Raw genomic sequence first — 17037 nt, forward strand, 5'->3', positions numbered from 1 at the left:
TGGTGCCAATACCATGCTGTTTTTGTTACTATTGCTTTGTAGTATAGTTGAAGTTCTGGTATTGTGATACCCCCTGTTTCATTCTTCCAGCTAAGGATTGCTTTAGCTATTCTGGGTTTCTTATTCTTCCAGATGAATTTCATGATTGCTTGCTCTATTTCTGTGAGGTACGTCATTGGGATTTTAATTGGAATTGCATTGAATCTGTATAGCACTTTTGGTAGTATGGCCATTTTGACAATATTAATTCTGCCTATCCAAGAACATGGGAGATCTTTCCATCTTCTAAGGTCTTCCTTAATTTCTTTCTTCAGTGTTTTGTAGTTTTCATTGTAGAGATCTTTTACCTCTTTGGTTAGATTGATACCCAAGTACTTTATTTTTTTTGAGGCTATTGCAAATGGAGTTGTTTTCCTCATTTCCCTTTCAGGTGTTTCATCGCTTGCGTATAAAAATGCTGTAGATTTATGTGTGTTGATTTTATAGTCTGCTATTTTGCTGAATTCATTGATGAGGTCTAGAAGTTTTCTGGAGGAGGTTTTTGGATCCTCTAAATATAGAATCATGTCATCTGCAAATAGTGACAGCTTAAGTTCCTCTTTTCCTATTCGTATCCCTTTAATTTCTTTAGTCTGCCTAATTGCTCTGGCTAGAGTTTCGAGGACAATGTTGAATAGAAGTGGTGAAAGAGGACATCCCTGTCTTGTTCCCATTTTTAAAGGGAATGGTTTCAGTTTTTCTCCATTAAGAATGATGTTGGCCATGGGCTTAGCATAAACAGCCTTTACAATGTTCAGGTATATTCCTACTATCCCTATTTTTTCTAGTGTTTTCAGCATGAAGGGGTGTTGTATATTGTCAAATGCTTTTTCTGCGTCAATTGAAATAACCATATGATTCTTATCCTTAAGTCTATTGACATGATGGATTACGTTTATTGATTTATGGATGTTAAACCATCCTTGAATTCCAGGAATGAACCCCACTTGATTGTGGTGCACAATTTTCTTAATATGTTTTTGGATACGGTTTGCCAATATTTTGTTAAGGATCTTAGCATCCATATTCATCAAGGATATTGGATTGGTCTAAAATTTTCTTTCCTTGATGTGTCTTTTCCTGGTTTGGGTATGAAGGTGATATTAGCTTCATAGAATGAGTTCGGTAGGGTACCCTCCTTTTCTATTTCCTGGAATACTTTGAGAAGTATTGGAATGAGTTCTTCTTTGAAGGTCTTGTAGAACTCGGCTGAGAATCCGTCTGGTCCTGGGCTTTTCTTGGATGGTAGATTTTTAATGGCTTCTTCTATTTCATTGCTTGATATTGATCTGTTTAAATCATGTATGTCCTCCTGGTTCAGTTTGGGAGGAGCATATGTCTCTAGAAATTTGTCAATGTCTTCGGTACTTTCTATTTTGTTGGAATACAGATTTTCAAAGTAGCTTCTCATTATGTTCTGCATCTCAGTGGTGTCTGTTGTGATATTTCCTTTTGCATCATGTATTTTAGTAATTTGAGTCTTCTCTCTCCTTTTCTTTGTTAGAGTGGCTGAGGGTTTATCTATTTTGTTTACTTTGTCAAAGAACCAACTTTTTGTTATGTCAATTTTTTGAATAGTTTCTTTTGTTTCAATTTCATTGATTTCAGCTCTGATTTTAATTATTTCCTGTCTTCTACTACTTTTGCTGTTATTCTGTTCTTCTTTTTCTAGGGCTTTGAGCTGTAATGTTAGGTCATTTAATTGTTGACTTTTCATTCTTTTCTGGAATGTACTCCATGCAATGAATTTTCCTCTTAGTACCGCTTTCATAGTGTCCCAGAGATTTTGATATGTTGTATCATCATTCTCATTGACCTCTAAGAATTTTTTAATCTCCTCCCTGATGTTTTTTGTTATCCATGTTTCATTCAATAGCATATTATTTAGTCTCCAAGTGTTGGAGTAATTTCCTTTTTTTACTTTGTCATTGATTTCTACTCTCAGTCCACTATGATCTGATAGAACACAAGGCAGTATCTCTATTTTTTTGCATTTCCTAAGGGCTGCTTTGTGGCATAACATATGGTCTATTTTCGAGAAGGTTCCATGTGCTGCTGAGAAGAAAGTGTATCTGCTCGTTGATGGATGGAATATTCTATATATGTCTATTAAGTCTAGGTTATTGATTGTGTTATTGAGTTCTATGGTTTCTTTGGTTGGATTTTGTTTGGAAGATCTATCTAGTGGTGACAGCGGTGCGTTAAAGTCGCCCAGAATTATTGTGTTGTGGTCTATGTGATTCTTGAAATTGAGAAGGATTCGTTTGATGTACAGGGATGCACCACTGTTTGGGGCATAGATGTTTATGATTGTTATGTCTTCCTGATTTATGGTTCCCTTAAGCAGTATGAAATGTCCTTCTTTATCCCTTCTGACTAACTTTGGCTTGAAGTCCACTTTATCTGATATAAAGATGGAAACCCCCGCTTCTTTACTGGGTCCATGTGTGTGGTAGGTTTTTTTCCATCCTTTCACCTTTAGTCTGTGGATGTCTTTTTCTATGAGATGAGTTTATTTATTTATTTGTTATTTTTAGATACACATGATAATAGAGTGTATTTTGATGTATTATACATACATGGAGTATAACTTATTCTAATCAGGATTCCATCTTGTGGTTGTACACAATGTGGAATTACACTGGTCGTGTATTCATATATAACATAGGAAAGTTATGTCTGATGCATTTTACTGTCTTTCTGATTCCCATTCCCACTCCTTTCCCTTCCTTCCACTTTGTCTAATGCAATGAACTTCTATTATTCCCTATCCCCACTGTTAATGTGTTAGCATCCACACATACCAGAGAAAATATTCAGTTGTTGGTTTTGGGAGATTGGCTTATTTCACTTAGCATGATAACCTCCAATTCCATATATTTACCAACAAATGCCATAATTTCATTCTTCTTTATGGCTGAGTAATATTCCATTTGGGTATATATACCTCATTTTCTTTATCCATTCATCTCTTCAAGGACATCTAGTTTGGTTACATAGCTTAGCTATTGTGACTTGAGCTGCCATAAACATTGATGTTACTACATCACTGTAGTATGCTGATTTTAAGTTCTTTAGGTATAAACCAAGTAGGGGGATAGCTGGGTGAAATGGTGGTTCCATTCCAAGTTTTGTGAGGAATCTCCATACTGCTTTCCAGAATGGTTGTACCAATTTGCAGTCCCATCAGCAAAGTGTAAGTGAACATTTTTCTCAGCATCCTCACATTTATTGTTACTCATATTCTTGATAATTGCCATTCTGGGGTGAGATGGAATCTTGGTCTAGTTTTGATTTGCATTTCTCTAATTGCTAGAGATGTTGAACATTTTTTCATATACTTGTTGACCAACTGTATTTCTTTTGTGAAGTGCCTTTTCAGTTCCTTTGTCCATTTATTGACTGGGTTATTTGACTTTTTTGGTATTAAGTTTCTTTAGTTCTTTGTATATCCTGGAGATTAATGCTGTATTTGAGGTGCAGGTGGCAAAGATTTTCTCTTGCTCTCTCTTTACATTCTTCATTGTATCCTTTTATAGTGATACCATCCCATTTAATGATTCTTGATTTTACTTCTTGCACTTTAGGAGACTTGTTAAGGAAGTCAGTTCCTAAATTGACAAGATGGAGAGTTAGGCTTACATTTTCTCCTAGCAGGTGCAGTGTCTCTGGTCTAATGTCAAGGTTCTTAATCCACTTTCAGTTGAGTTTTATGCTGGGTGAGGCATAGGTATTCAATTTCATTCTGCTACATATGGATTTCCAGTTTTCCCAGCACCATTTGTTGAAGCAGCTATCTTTTCTCCAATCTATGTTTAGTATGTGATAACTGCATATATGTGGGTTTGTGTCTGTGCTTTTATTCTGTTCCATTGGTCTACATGTCTGTTTTTGTGCCCATATCATACTGTTTTTGTTACTATAGCTCTGTAGTATAATTTATGGTCTGGTATTATGATACCTTCTGCTTCACTTTTCTTGCTAAGTATTTCTTTGGCTATTCTGGACCTCTTGTTTTTACAAATGAATTTCATGACTTCTTTTTCTATTTATATGAAGAACATCATTGGAATTTTAATTGGAATTGCATTGAATCTGTATAGCACTTTAGGTAGTATGGCCATTTTGACAATATTAATTCTGCCTATCCAAGAACATGAGAAATCTTTCCATCTTCTAAGGTCATCTTCAATTTCTTTCTTTAATGTTCTGTAGTTTTCATTGTAGAAGTCTTTCAACCTCTTTTGTTAGACTGATTCCCAAGTTATTGGGGGGATTTTTTGGTTGTTATTGTTGTTGTTTTGAGGATATTGTGAATGGGGTAGTTTTCTTAATTTCCCTTTCAGCTGATTCATCCTTGGTGTATAGGAATGCAATTGATTTATTGATTTATGGGTGTTAATTTTATATCCTGCTACTTTGCTGAATTTTAGAAGTTTTCTGGTGGAGTTTTTGGATCTTCTAAATATAGAATCATGTCCTTGGAAATAGGAATAGGTTGAGCTCTTCTTTTCCTATTTTTATCCCTTTAAATTCTTTATTTTGACTAATTGCTCTGGCTCGGGATTCAGGTACTATGTTGAATAAAAGTAATGAAAGAGGGTATCCTTGACATGTTCCAGTTTTTAGTGAGAATGCTTTCAATTTTTCTCCATTTTGAAGGAGGATGACCTTGGTTTTAGCATATGTAGCTTTTACAATGTTGAGGTGTGTATCTACTATCCCTAGTTTTTCTAGTGTTTTAAGCATGAATGGATGCTAAATTTTGTCAAATAATTTTTTTGTATCTATTGAAATAATCATGATTCTTAACTTTAAATCAATTGGTGTGATGAGTTACACTTATTGATTTTTGTTTATTGAACCAATCTTGCAACCCTGGGAAGAACCCCACTTGATCATGGTGCACTATCTTTTTAATGTGTTTTTATACGCAATTTGCCAGTATTTTATTAAGAACATTTGCATCTCTGTTCACCAGGAATATTGGTCTGAAGTTTTCTTTCCTTGCCCTGTCTTTGTCTGGTTTTGATATCAGAGTGATACTAGCTTCATAGAATGAGTTTGGAAGGGTTCCCTCCTTTTCTATTTTAAGGAATAATTTGAGGAGTATTGGTGTTAGTTCTTCTTTGAAGGTCTGGTAGAACTTGGCAGAGAATCCATCTGGTACTGGGCTTGTTTGCTGGTAGGTTTTAGATGGTGTCCTCAATTTCATTACTCAAAACTGATCTGTTTAAATTTTCTGTGTCCTGACTCAATTTGGGTACATTGTATGTATCTAGAAATCTGTTGATGTCTTCATGATTTTCTATTTACTGGAATATAGATTTTCAAAATAGTTTCTGATTATTGTCTGTATTTCAGTACTTTCCATCATGATAGTTCTTTCTTATCATAATTTTAGTAATTTGAGGTTTTTTTTATCTTTCTCTTCATTAGCTTGGCTAAGGGTTTATCAATTTCACTTATGTTTTCAAAGAACCAGCTTTGTTTCATTGATATTTCAATTTTTTTGTTTCAGTTTCATTGATTTCAGCTCTGATTTTAATTATTTCCTGTCTTCTACTGCTTTTGGTATTGATTTTTCCTTTTTTAGGGATTTAAGATGTAATGTTAGTTTATTTGGTGACTTTCTATTCTTTTAGTGAATGAGCTAAATGCAATGAACTTTCCATTTAGACCTGCCTTCATAGTGTCCTAGTGATTTGGGTATGGTTTGTCGTTAGATTTTTATTTTAAGTATGATAATGATATTTCTCTACTCTTTACTGGCTTGCTTTGTTTTCAATGAGAATTCTATAATCATTATCTTTGTCCCACTGATAATACCATATCTGTTTCTCCAGCTGACCAAGATTTTTTTTAATCACTTATTTTAAACAATTAAGATTACAATGTCCCCTGGTATAGTTTCTTCATATTTTTTATGCCTTTTTATTTAGTGAGCTTTTTGAAACTTTATCACATTTGAAAATTTTGGGGCTATACCCCTGTAAACATGTTTTTAGTCCTCTCTCTCTCCTTTCCTTTGGGCACTCCAACTACATGTATGTAGGCCCCATGACAGTGTTCCACAGCTCACTGATGAGCAATTAATTTCTTTTTAATTTCTTCTAATTGGTTATACATGACAGTGGAATGCATTTTGACACATTGTACACAAATGGAGCATAACTTCTCATTCTTCTGGCTGGTACATGGTGCTGAGTCACACCAGTAGTGTAATTATACATGTATATAGGGTAATAATGTCTGTCTCATTCTATTGTCCTTCCCAACACCTCCCCACCCCTATCCTCATTCCTCTCTGCATAATTCAAAGTTCCTTCATTGTTCCCTACCCACCCCCCAGTGTGTATCAGCAGTCACTTATCAGAGAAAACATTCAGCCTTTGGTTTTGGGGGATTGGCTTATTTCACTTAGCATGATATTCTCTAGTTCCATCCATTTACCTGCAAATGTCATAATTTCATTCCTCTTTAAGGCTCAGTAATATTCCTTTGTGTATATGCATCACATTTTATTTATCCATTTATCTGTTGAAGGGCATCTAGGTTGGTTTCACAGTTTAGCAATTATGAATTAAGCTGCTATAAACATTGATGGGGCTATGTCACTGTAGTATGCTGACTTTAAGTCCTTTGGATATAAACTGAGGAGTAGGATAACTGGGTCAAATGGTGGTTTCATTCCAAGTTTTGTGAGGAATCTCCATACTGTTTTCCATAGTGGTTGTACCAATCTGCAGTTCTACCAGCAATGTATGATAGCAATTAATTTTTTTGTTCTTTTTCCCTCTGCTTTTCACTTTGAATAGTTTCTTTTACTCTCTAAGTTCTATATTATTATCTTATGCCTAATATCTCTTAATACTACCCAATATATTTTTCAATGCATACAATGTAATTTTTCATCCCTAGAAGTGGTGTTTGAGTCTTTTGTACCACATGTATGTCTCCTAACACATTATATTTCTCTCCACATTCTCTAGTTATAACTATATTAATGTCCTTATCTACTAATTCTATCACATTAGAATTTTCTATGATAATTTATTGATTTTTTTTTCTCATTATAAGTGCTATTGTTGCTTGTTTATATATCTGGTAAATTTGCAGTAGACACAAAAGATTATGGATTATATTGGGGGTGACAACTGTATATGATTATTTATTTAAATATTTTTAACTTTGTTTTAGGACCCAGTTAAAGTGAAAGTGTTTTGACCCTTTAATAATTTATATTATGGTTTATTATATCAGCTTAGAGCAACCTTTAGTCTACAATCAATTTTCCCCATTGGTGAAGAAAAAAAAATCTTCCGAGTGTTTTTCCATTGATATCCTGTTTTAAAAAGTTTTTTTTTCTAACTTTTATAAGGTGTAAGAAAACAAATTATTCAAATTATTCTTGATCCTGTGAGTATAAGACATCCTTCTGCTTACTTATCTTGAATCATTTTTCTCCCAAGTCCCATGTAGTGTTTTTCATACTCATGCAATAAGACTCTAAGGTGATGGGGAATGAACTTTCAACAGGGAAAACTTGCAAAAGTTTTGTTTTGACTCAACTATCCCAGATCCAAAATTGAAAAAGCTGGAAACCTGGAAACATCATCAGGCATAGAAACAAAAGTCCTAATGAAATCCATTCTTTTTAAGAATCAGGAAAGTGGAAACAATGGGACAAAAATTTCAGATAATAACTTATGTACTCCAGAAAAATAAGTCCCAATTCCATTGATGGCAGGAAAGTCCAAGGGTAGACCTGTGCCTTGGTCTTCACCAGACTATAACGAGGCTCTTTGAAGTGTCTTACCTCGCCCCTGCCAAGGCAGTATCACAGTAAAATATGTAAGGAAGCTCCACTATCCTTCCCTCGTCATGTCAGTGGAAACTACCTGAAGATCTGGATTTCCAGTTTGACTGGGGAGTATAAATGTGTTTCATTAAAAGCAGGAGAAGCATAGTGGAGTGTCATGACTTTCAATATCACCCAGCAGAAATAAGGCCGTCCCACACTGGAAAAGGGGAGGGTGCATGAGAAGCGGTAACTAGACATCCTGCTGCTGCTCCAGGTATTAGCGTATGCTACTGGTGGAGGCCTAGTGGAGAGCAGGAACCCCAACACCCAACAGGCAGTGACAAGAGCCATCTCCCCAACAATTTTCAATAAGGCCAACAGTGACGACACACCAACTGAAAACTTCTACCAAGCCCGAATTTAGGGCAAAATACCAGCAGTAACCAAAGGTTCAGAGAAAACAAGCAAACTACTTAGAATTTCTAGGACAGACACAAACAGAGCAAAAATATAAGGACAGGAACAAACACCTATCCCTCAAAGCACATCCTATGCGAACAGATACTGAGAAGTTTCAGGGAACCACAGCTTCAACTAATAGACAAAATAAGATACATGTAACTATTCTGTCTCCTAGTGGACAAAGTAGTATGCCAGAAACTGCTACATAGCAACAAATGTGGGAATTCTCAAAAAATAATTTAAACCAGGAGCAGCGGTGGCCCATGCCTGTAATCCCAGTGGCTCAGGAGACTGAGGCAGGAGGATCGCATGTTCAAAGTCAGCCTCAGCAAAAAAGTGAGGCCCTAAGCAGCTCAGTGAGACCCTGCCTCCATATAAAATACAAAGTAGGTCTGGGGATGTGGCTCAGGGGTCAAGTGCCCCTGAGTTCAATTCCTGGTACCCCCCCCCAAAAAAAAAAAATTAAAATAGCTACTCTAAGGAAACAACACTTAGAAAACACACATTAAAAAAAAAATCTCTGTACTCTATCAGAGAAACTTAATAGAGATATTGAGTAACTTTTAAAAATCAAATGGAAATCCTTAAACTGCAATGTATAATAAATCAAATAAACACAGCAGAATATATAAATTGCAGTGAACTCAAAACAGGCTATTTTGAAGAAAATGCAAAAAAGAAAAGGAATAAAGAAAGGTTATGGAAATTTGGGGACAACATTAAGAGGTAAAATATTAAGATTAATGGGATTCAAGAAGGACTTGAGAATACCAAAGGGATAGAAACCTTTTTCAAAATGATAACACAAAGTACCTTAAACCTAAGAAAGGCTACAAATATCCAGACAGAAGAATGTCAAGGATTGTCAGTCAGATTCAACTCAACTCATAGTATAATCAGACTCTCACAGGTTAAAGACAAAGAGGATTCCCAAAGCATCAAGAAAAAGGAAATAACACATAAGGATGTTTTCTCAGGCAAAAACCATACAGACCAAGGTAAAAATGGCATGAGATATTTACAGTGCTCAAGGAAAAAAACTGCCAACCAAAAATACCGTACCCAGTTCTTTTAGTGTAGTTTTCTATTATTTTTTTCTCTTTTTCACTTATTTTCTTATTGTTATTTTTAATGTTTTATAAATAGCTATTATTTCAAAATAACTGGTTGTATCAAAAGATATATTTTGAAAGTTTCATAGTAACCAAAAAGCAAAAATCAGTAATAGATAAACCAAAAACAATTAGCAAGGAATCAAAACACACACTAGAGAAAATCACTTAACCATGAAGGAAACAAGTAACAAAATGGGAGTAGTAAGGTGTTCTCTGTTGATAATTACCCTAAGTGTAAAGAAATTCTCCCAGTTAAATGGTAATGATCCAATGGATCAAATCGCAAAATCTATATAATACTTACAAGACACTAACTTCATCCTTAAGGACACACAGACTGAAAGTGAAGGAATAGAATAAGAAATCCCATGAAAAATGAATCCACATGAAATCAGGAGTATGGCTACACTTGTATAATAGAACCAAATCAAAAGCAGTAAGAAGAGACAAGAAAGGTCATTTTATGATGATAAAAGGGGTAATTCACCAAGAGGAAATAGCAATTCTAAATACATATATGCACTAAATATTAAAACACCTAACTATAAAAATCAAATAGTAATAGACTTAAAGGGAAAAATAGACTTTTCAACACAATCAAATTAAGGGACTTTAACATCCCACTGTCAATAATTGACAGACAGAAAAGCAACAAAGACACAGCAGAGTTAAAATGCATCCTAGGTCAACTGTACTCTTTTGGTCAGTTTCTCCCCCCCCCCCCCCATGGTGGTAACTAAAAGACCTGAACAATTTTAAAGGAGGAAAAGTTTATTCGAAGGTTCATGGTTTCAGAAGTCTTAGTCCATAGAAGGCCAGCTTCATTCCCCAGGGCTCAAGGTGAAGCAGAAGAGCATGGCAGGGGGAAGCAGCTCATGTAGTGATCAAGAAGAGAGAGAAGCCACTCTCCAGATGCAAAATATATACCCCATAGCCATGCCACCAATGAATCAGCCCTCCAGCCACACCCCACCTGCCTCCAGTTACCACTCAGTTAATCCCATCAGGGATTAATTCACTGATTAGGTTAAAGGCTATGACCCAATTGTTTCTCCTCCAAACCTTCTTGCATTGTCTCACGTGTGAGCTTTTGGGGGACACCTCACATTCAAATCATAACATGGACCTAAAAGATATCTACAGAATACTCCAACAAATGTAGAGTGCACATTCTTCTCAATGGTGTATGGAATATTCTCCAGAAGGGAGAGCCACAAAATAAGTCTTAGTAAATTTTTAAAAACTGGAATCATTTTGAGTATCTTTTCTGATAGAAAACTAGAAATCAGTAACAAGAAAAAAATTTGGAAACAAAAAAATACAAGGAAATTTAAACAACATACTCCTGAACAATAAATGGAACAAGTAAGTAGTTAAAAAGCAAATTAAAAATTCCTTGAAACAAATGAAAATGAAAAAATGACAAACCAAAACCTGTGTGTACTGCAAAAGCAGTACCAAGATTACAACAATCAACACCTATGTCAAAAAAATAGAAAGCTCTCAAATTAAGCAACCTATCATTGTACCTCAAGCGAGGCATGAAGACACACTGCTAAAGAAAAATAACTTAACCATAAATGAACACAATAAAAGAGGAAGAAAGAAAGGAACTACAAAAACATTAGAAAACAAGCAACAAATGGGAGTAGTGAAATGTTCTCTGTTGAGAAGTGAAAAAACAAGAATAAAACAAACCCAAGTTTAGTAAAAGAAAAAAAAAATAAAGAACAGAGCAGAAATAGAGGTGTGAAAAAGGTACAAAAGATAAAGATAAATGAAATCAAGTTTATTTTTTTAAAACAATAAGAAAAATGGACAAAACCCAGCTGCGCTGAGAAAGTCAGAATTGACAATGTAACTGAAAAGAATATAGAAAACAGAATAGACGAGATTTCAGAACAATCACCACAGAATACTAAACCTTAGAAGACAAAACATCCAAACAGTGATTATAAAGAGTAAGTCTGAGTTTGAAGGGATAAGAAAAGGAAGCATGACAGTAGAGTGTACTCTGACATATTATACATACATAGAATAAGTATAACTAGTTCCAACTAGGATCCCATTATTGTGGTTGTACATGACGTGGAGTTACATTGGCCATGTATTCATATATAAGGATAGGAAAGATATGTGCTATTCATTCTACTGTCTTTCCTATGCCCGTCCCTCTGCCCCTCCCTTCATTCCTTTGTCTCGTACAACATATTTCTACTCTTCCCCTCCCTTGCTGTGGATTAGTCTCCACATATCAGAGATAACATTCTGCCTTTGTTTTTTTGGTACTGGCTTTTTTCACTTAGCAAGATAGCCTTCAGCTCCATCCATTTACCACCAACTCCCATAATTTCATTCTTCTTTATGATTAATACTCAATTGGATATATGATTCCATAGCTTGGCTAATGTGAACTGAGCTGTTGTAAACCTTGAAGTGCCTATGTCACTGTAGGATGCTGATTTTAAGTCTTTTGGGTGTACACCCAGGAGTGGGATAACTGGGTCAAATGGTGGTTCCATTTCAAGTTTTCTGAGGAATCTCGATACTGCTTTCCACAGTGGTTGCACCAATTTGCAGTCCCACCAACAATGTATAAGTGAAATTTTCTCCCCACATCCTTGCCAACATTTGTTGTTGCTTGTATTCTTGATAATTGCCATTCTAACTTGAGTGAGATGGAATCTCTGTGTAGTTTTGATTTGCATTTCTCCAATTGTTAGAGATAGTAAACATTTTTTCATATATATTTTGACCATTCACATTTCTTCTTCTGTAAAGTACCTGTTCAGTTCCTTTGCGCATTTATTGATTGGGTTATTTGTGTTTTTGGTGTTGAGTTTTTTGAGTCCTTTGTATATCCTAGAGATTAATGCTCTAAAATGCAGGTGATCAAGATTTTCTCCCATTCTACAGGCACTCTGTTCACATTCTGGATTGTTTCCTTTGCTGTGAAGAAGCTTTTTAGTTTGATACCATCCTACAAATGTATATCAAATTTACTTGGAAATAAACAATATCTTCAAAGATAAAAAGAGGTATATAAGAATAAATGCCACAGAGAAATATTACCAAGAAAGTTTTAGCAATTTTGAGAATTAGAAACACACATGGTCAAGAAATATATTATATAGCTTTACCTTCACCCCATAAAATATTTTTAAAGCACAACTTTAAAATTAATAATTTAAGTAAATTTAAAAATAAATAATGTAAAATTAATTACTTTAATGGTATTCCAATGTTATAAATATTATTATGCTTGATATTATAAATGTATTCAAATCAAAAACAAAGGAAGCAGAAAAAGAAAGACATGGAAAGTGGACAGAAAGGTTCAGTTATTGCAAATATCAGACAACACCAACAAAAATAAAATTTCCAAGAGGAAGAATATCACATTGAAAGGCAAGAGGTTTGTACTTGAAAGAAGTTAGTGAAGGGCTGGGGGAATGAATGCAAACCTATTAGCACAGGAACAGAAAGTTAAAAACAATACTACCAAACAGTGATAGCATGTTTTGAAGAACATTCAACAATAGAAATGACTAAACATAAAGCCTTAAAACAGACAAACCTGGAAAGTTACCCTGTTCCCTCTAGAAGCACACCTTAACAAGATCATCTTGATGAGAGTTGACACAGGTATAGGAAAACCAACTCACTCAAATATGAGTAACATGAAAATAGATCAGAGACTTAAGCATCAGACCAGAAATTTTGCAACTGCTAGAAGAAAACATAAGGGTCAACACTCTAACACACAGACACAGGCAATAACTTCTGTCATGACAGAAAACAAAAATGCACCTCTCTTTTCTACTTTATAAAAAAAATAGCTGAATTTGGATTAAAGACTTCAATTATAAATTTTAATATTATTAACTCTATAAAAAAAACAGACTAAAATCTAGAACATGAAAATAGTTTTTCCACCATACAGGAAACCCAAATTTAAAAAATAAAATATTAGCAACATTACCCATACAAAATGAAAAAGTTTTAATGGAGCAAAAATATTACAGGTGTAGAAAATAATTTGTCATGTTCATAAACAAAAGTTTAATACCTAAGCATTTGGAACACCCTCACAAATTACAAAGAAACACTCAAATGTCATGAAAAGACAATTACAGAAGAACAGAGGTAAATGATCAATAAGCACATGAAAGATGCTCAAATCCATTAGTCATCAGAAAAAAGCAAACTAAAATATTATACAATGGCATTAGTTGATGTTCTTCAGATTGGCAAAAAATTAAAGGAGTAACAACATTTATTGCTGACTGAAATGTGAGGGAAAGAGGAATCCTATGCCAAAGGAAACAGAGATGTGCCAACTTTAAGATAATTTTAAAATAACGCAGAAAACTTATTAGGATAAAATATTTGTATCCTATTTTTCCAAGATTTTGATCAAGTTTATATCAAGATATGAACTTTTAAGTCCCTTTTTTTAATGTAGGGCTGAGTTCAGGCTCTGGAGTTCAAAATTAGTTCAAAACCTAGATATACCCCACTGGGTGCAAGAGAGTCCTGAGATAGCTTAACCTCTTTAAATCTTAATCTCTTCATTTTATTTGCTTAGAAATAACATTAGTAATCTTCTTTACTACCTGAAACCAGAAGGAGACTACATAAAGAATAATCAAGGTGTGAAAAGTTAGAACTGAATAACAGTTCCCTAAGTTAAGCTATATCACAATCATAGATCTTCCTTTTCTTTCTAGGAATACTGAAACATCATCCTTACATGAATAGATATGCAGCATCATGAGGCCTCAGGGTAAGGTAAGACTGCTTCCATTCTAAAAATCTACTCAATAATTCATCTGCTTTGCCAACTGTAGAAATCTTATTTTTATCTGACCACAACTCCAATGATGTCAGCACAATAGTAACTTTCAATTGAGAAAATGCCTAAAAGCAGAAGAAATAAATATATGAAAATTAATTTTTATGTTACTTTACAATAACAGAAATTATTTCAATATTTTCACAAATCCATACTCAATCTATATGGATGATTTAATTATCCAGACACACATCAAATTAACATGAATGAAAGTTTCAAGACAAAAAAAATTCTGATATGAGAAGGAAAACACTTACCGAATTTACAAGGCTGATAATTTCAAAGACTTTATTTGTTACTAACGTGCTCTCAGAGCCCAAGTAATCATACTGAAAGATAGAATTAATTTTATATTTAAACACAATTTGTTATACAATTTTTTTTGAGATTCACTCTCCTCCTATTAACAGAAATTTGAGACCTATTTGAGCTCAAAAGTTCAAAATAAGACATAAACATAAATGGGATCAATCACATTGTTAATAGGAATGGAAAATGGTGCAGCCATTCAGGAAAACAGTGTGGCAACTTCTTTCAAAACAAATAATGCAATTACTATATAACTCATCAATTATATTCCTGGGCATTTATCCCAAAAAAAGAAAAACAATGCTCACATTTATACCTGTATGTGACTCTCCCTAACTGCTTTATTAATACAGATCAAAAACTGAAAATAATGAACATGTTCTTCATCACTCAAATGGTCAAACGAAGTAGTATAATCAAATAGTACATTTGTCCCATGAACTATTACTCAGCAATAAAAGAAAACCAAACTGTCAATATATGAGATAACTTAGATAAACCTCAAGAGAATTATGATGAATTAAATACCTCAATAAAAAACAAACTATATTATAACTTTATGCATTTGCAAAATTGTAAAGAAGGAGAACAGCTTAGTGTTTGCCAAGGGTTAAGGAGAGACAGAAGGTATGAGTGTTACTGTAAAATAAGTCTTGGGATGATAGTATTGTGAGACTCTTTTGGTATAGACCACATGCACACACATGTATATACATGCACACACAAATGAGTGTGTATATATGTGTTGAAATCTGAATCAACTCTGAACTGTGACAATGTCAAACTCCATAAATCTATACATCATCAATACGTTTATACCATGCCTCAAATGTTGCACAAGATCATCAAATTATTTAAAACTAAACTCATCACCTTCCTTCAAAAATCTGTTCCTACCTTATATCTGCACCTCTTTAGTGGTATTATCATCTATGACATCTAACATTTATTATGGACGTGCTCCATGAGAACTAATGCTTCTGTCGTGTTCACTTCTGTATTCTTAATAGCTAGAAAAGGAACTGGTATCTAAATGATATTCGGTAAATTTGCTAAGTAAATGAATACACCAAAAATTTACATGGCTTTCTAATTCAACTTCCTCAATTTTAAAGCTCTCCCTTTATTTCTATTCCTATTGATATCAATGTATAAATTTTCAACTTGATTACTGGACTAATCTGTCAGATGTATCCTCCAATTTTCCAACCAGCAATCTATCTCTATGCTACTGCCAAATGAAGATTCTAAAATAAAAACATGAATCTTTCACTCCCCTGCTTAAAGATTGTCAATGATTCTCCATTGCCATTCAGATATAATCCAAATAGCTTACCAATTGTTTAATGCATCTATTTCCACATCACTCTTAATTCTTTGTATTAATGATAGAACCTTTTCTAACACTTGCATGGGAAGGTTTAGCACAAAGTCTTCCCTGACCTCCCCCCACCACCCCTTACCTATTTTGGATATTCATTATGTGTCCCATTGTATTAATATGATAATATTAATGTATTAGTATGACATATTTTTTATGCTTTGACAACAACATGGCTACATGCTGACCCTGAGTTAGTCAATTCCCAGAGTTAATAAATGACTTGCCTCAGAGTATATGTTATGGTTTGGTGTGAGGTGTCCCCCATCAGCTCACATGAGATTGTGCAAGAGGGTTCAGAGAAGAAATGATTGGGGGTATACCCTTAACTTAATCAGTGAATTAGTTCCCCAGTGGGATTAACTGTGTGGTAAAGAAAGGTGGGAGTAGCTGGAGCAAGTGGCTCACTGCGGGTATGGCTTTGGGATATATATTTGTATCTAGAGAGTGAAGACTCTCTCTCTGCTTCATGATCAACATGTGAACTGCTTCCCTCCACCACACTTCCACCATGATGTTCTGCCTTACTTCGAGCCCTGAAGAATGGAGCCAGCCTTCTATGAACTAAAACCTCGGAAAACCCCTAAATAAGGCTTTCCTTCTTTATAGTCATTCTGGTCCGGTCATTTAATCACAGAATTGAAAAAGTTGCCTAAAACAGTAGACCTTTTGAATGCACCCCACTCACCAATCACCCCAATCACCTTCACTAGCAGAATCTCACACTCAGAGCCACTGTTCTCCTGCTCTAGGGTCATGTAGACAACTATGGAAGCCCACTATACCCCAGAGTCCACAGAAATTATTCAAATTAGACAACCATGGGATGTCTTGTCTGTTCTTGCAGAAACCACAATAAAGGATCTTGTCCAGATGTCCCCTTTAATCCCAGTTTCCTTACAGAACCTGGTGCCTGTGGCCCCTGCATTATGGAGTGTTCCCTCCTCTTGGGAACTATGATTGGCCAAATTTTCTTTTCAACAGCAATCATTTCCTGATCTTTTGGCATCAACACAACTGCATAATAATGAAATCTACATTTTAAAACACCCACTTTCTTACAGTATCCTAA

At 34.6% G+C, this 17037-nt stretch overlaps 1 protein-coding gene across 1 annotated transcript in view; it reads right to left on the bottom strand.

Moving 5' to 3' along the window:
* The window catches only part of ADAM32 (ADAM metallopeptidase domain 32), a 177769-nt gene that overhangs the window by 67473 nt on the left and 93259 nt on the right, over positions 1-17037 (bottom strand). Inside the window, exons 8-9 of the mRNA XM_079139876.1 lie at positions 14533-14604; positions 14174-14340 (exon numbers count right to left, since the gene is read on the bottom strand). Of these exons, the coding sequence (XP_078996002.1) occupies positions 14174-14340; positions 14533-14604 (239 nt within the window). The remainder of the gene's footprint in view (positions 1-14173; positions 14341-14532; positions 14605-17037) is intronic.

The sequence above is a fragment of the Sciurus vulgaris genome (assembly GCF_902686455.1).
Source record: "Sciurus vulgaris genome assembly, chromosome: 5".
In the NCBI taxonomy this organism is placed as follows: Eukaryota; Metazoa; Chordata; class Mammalia; order Rodentia; family Sciuridae; genus Sciurus; species Sciurus vulgaris.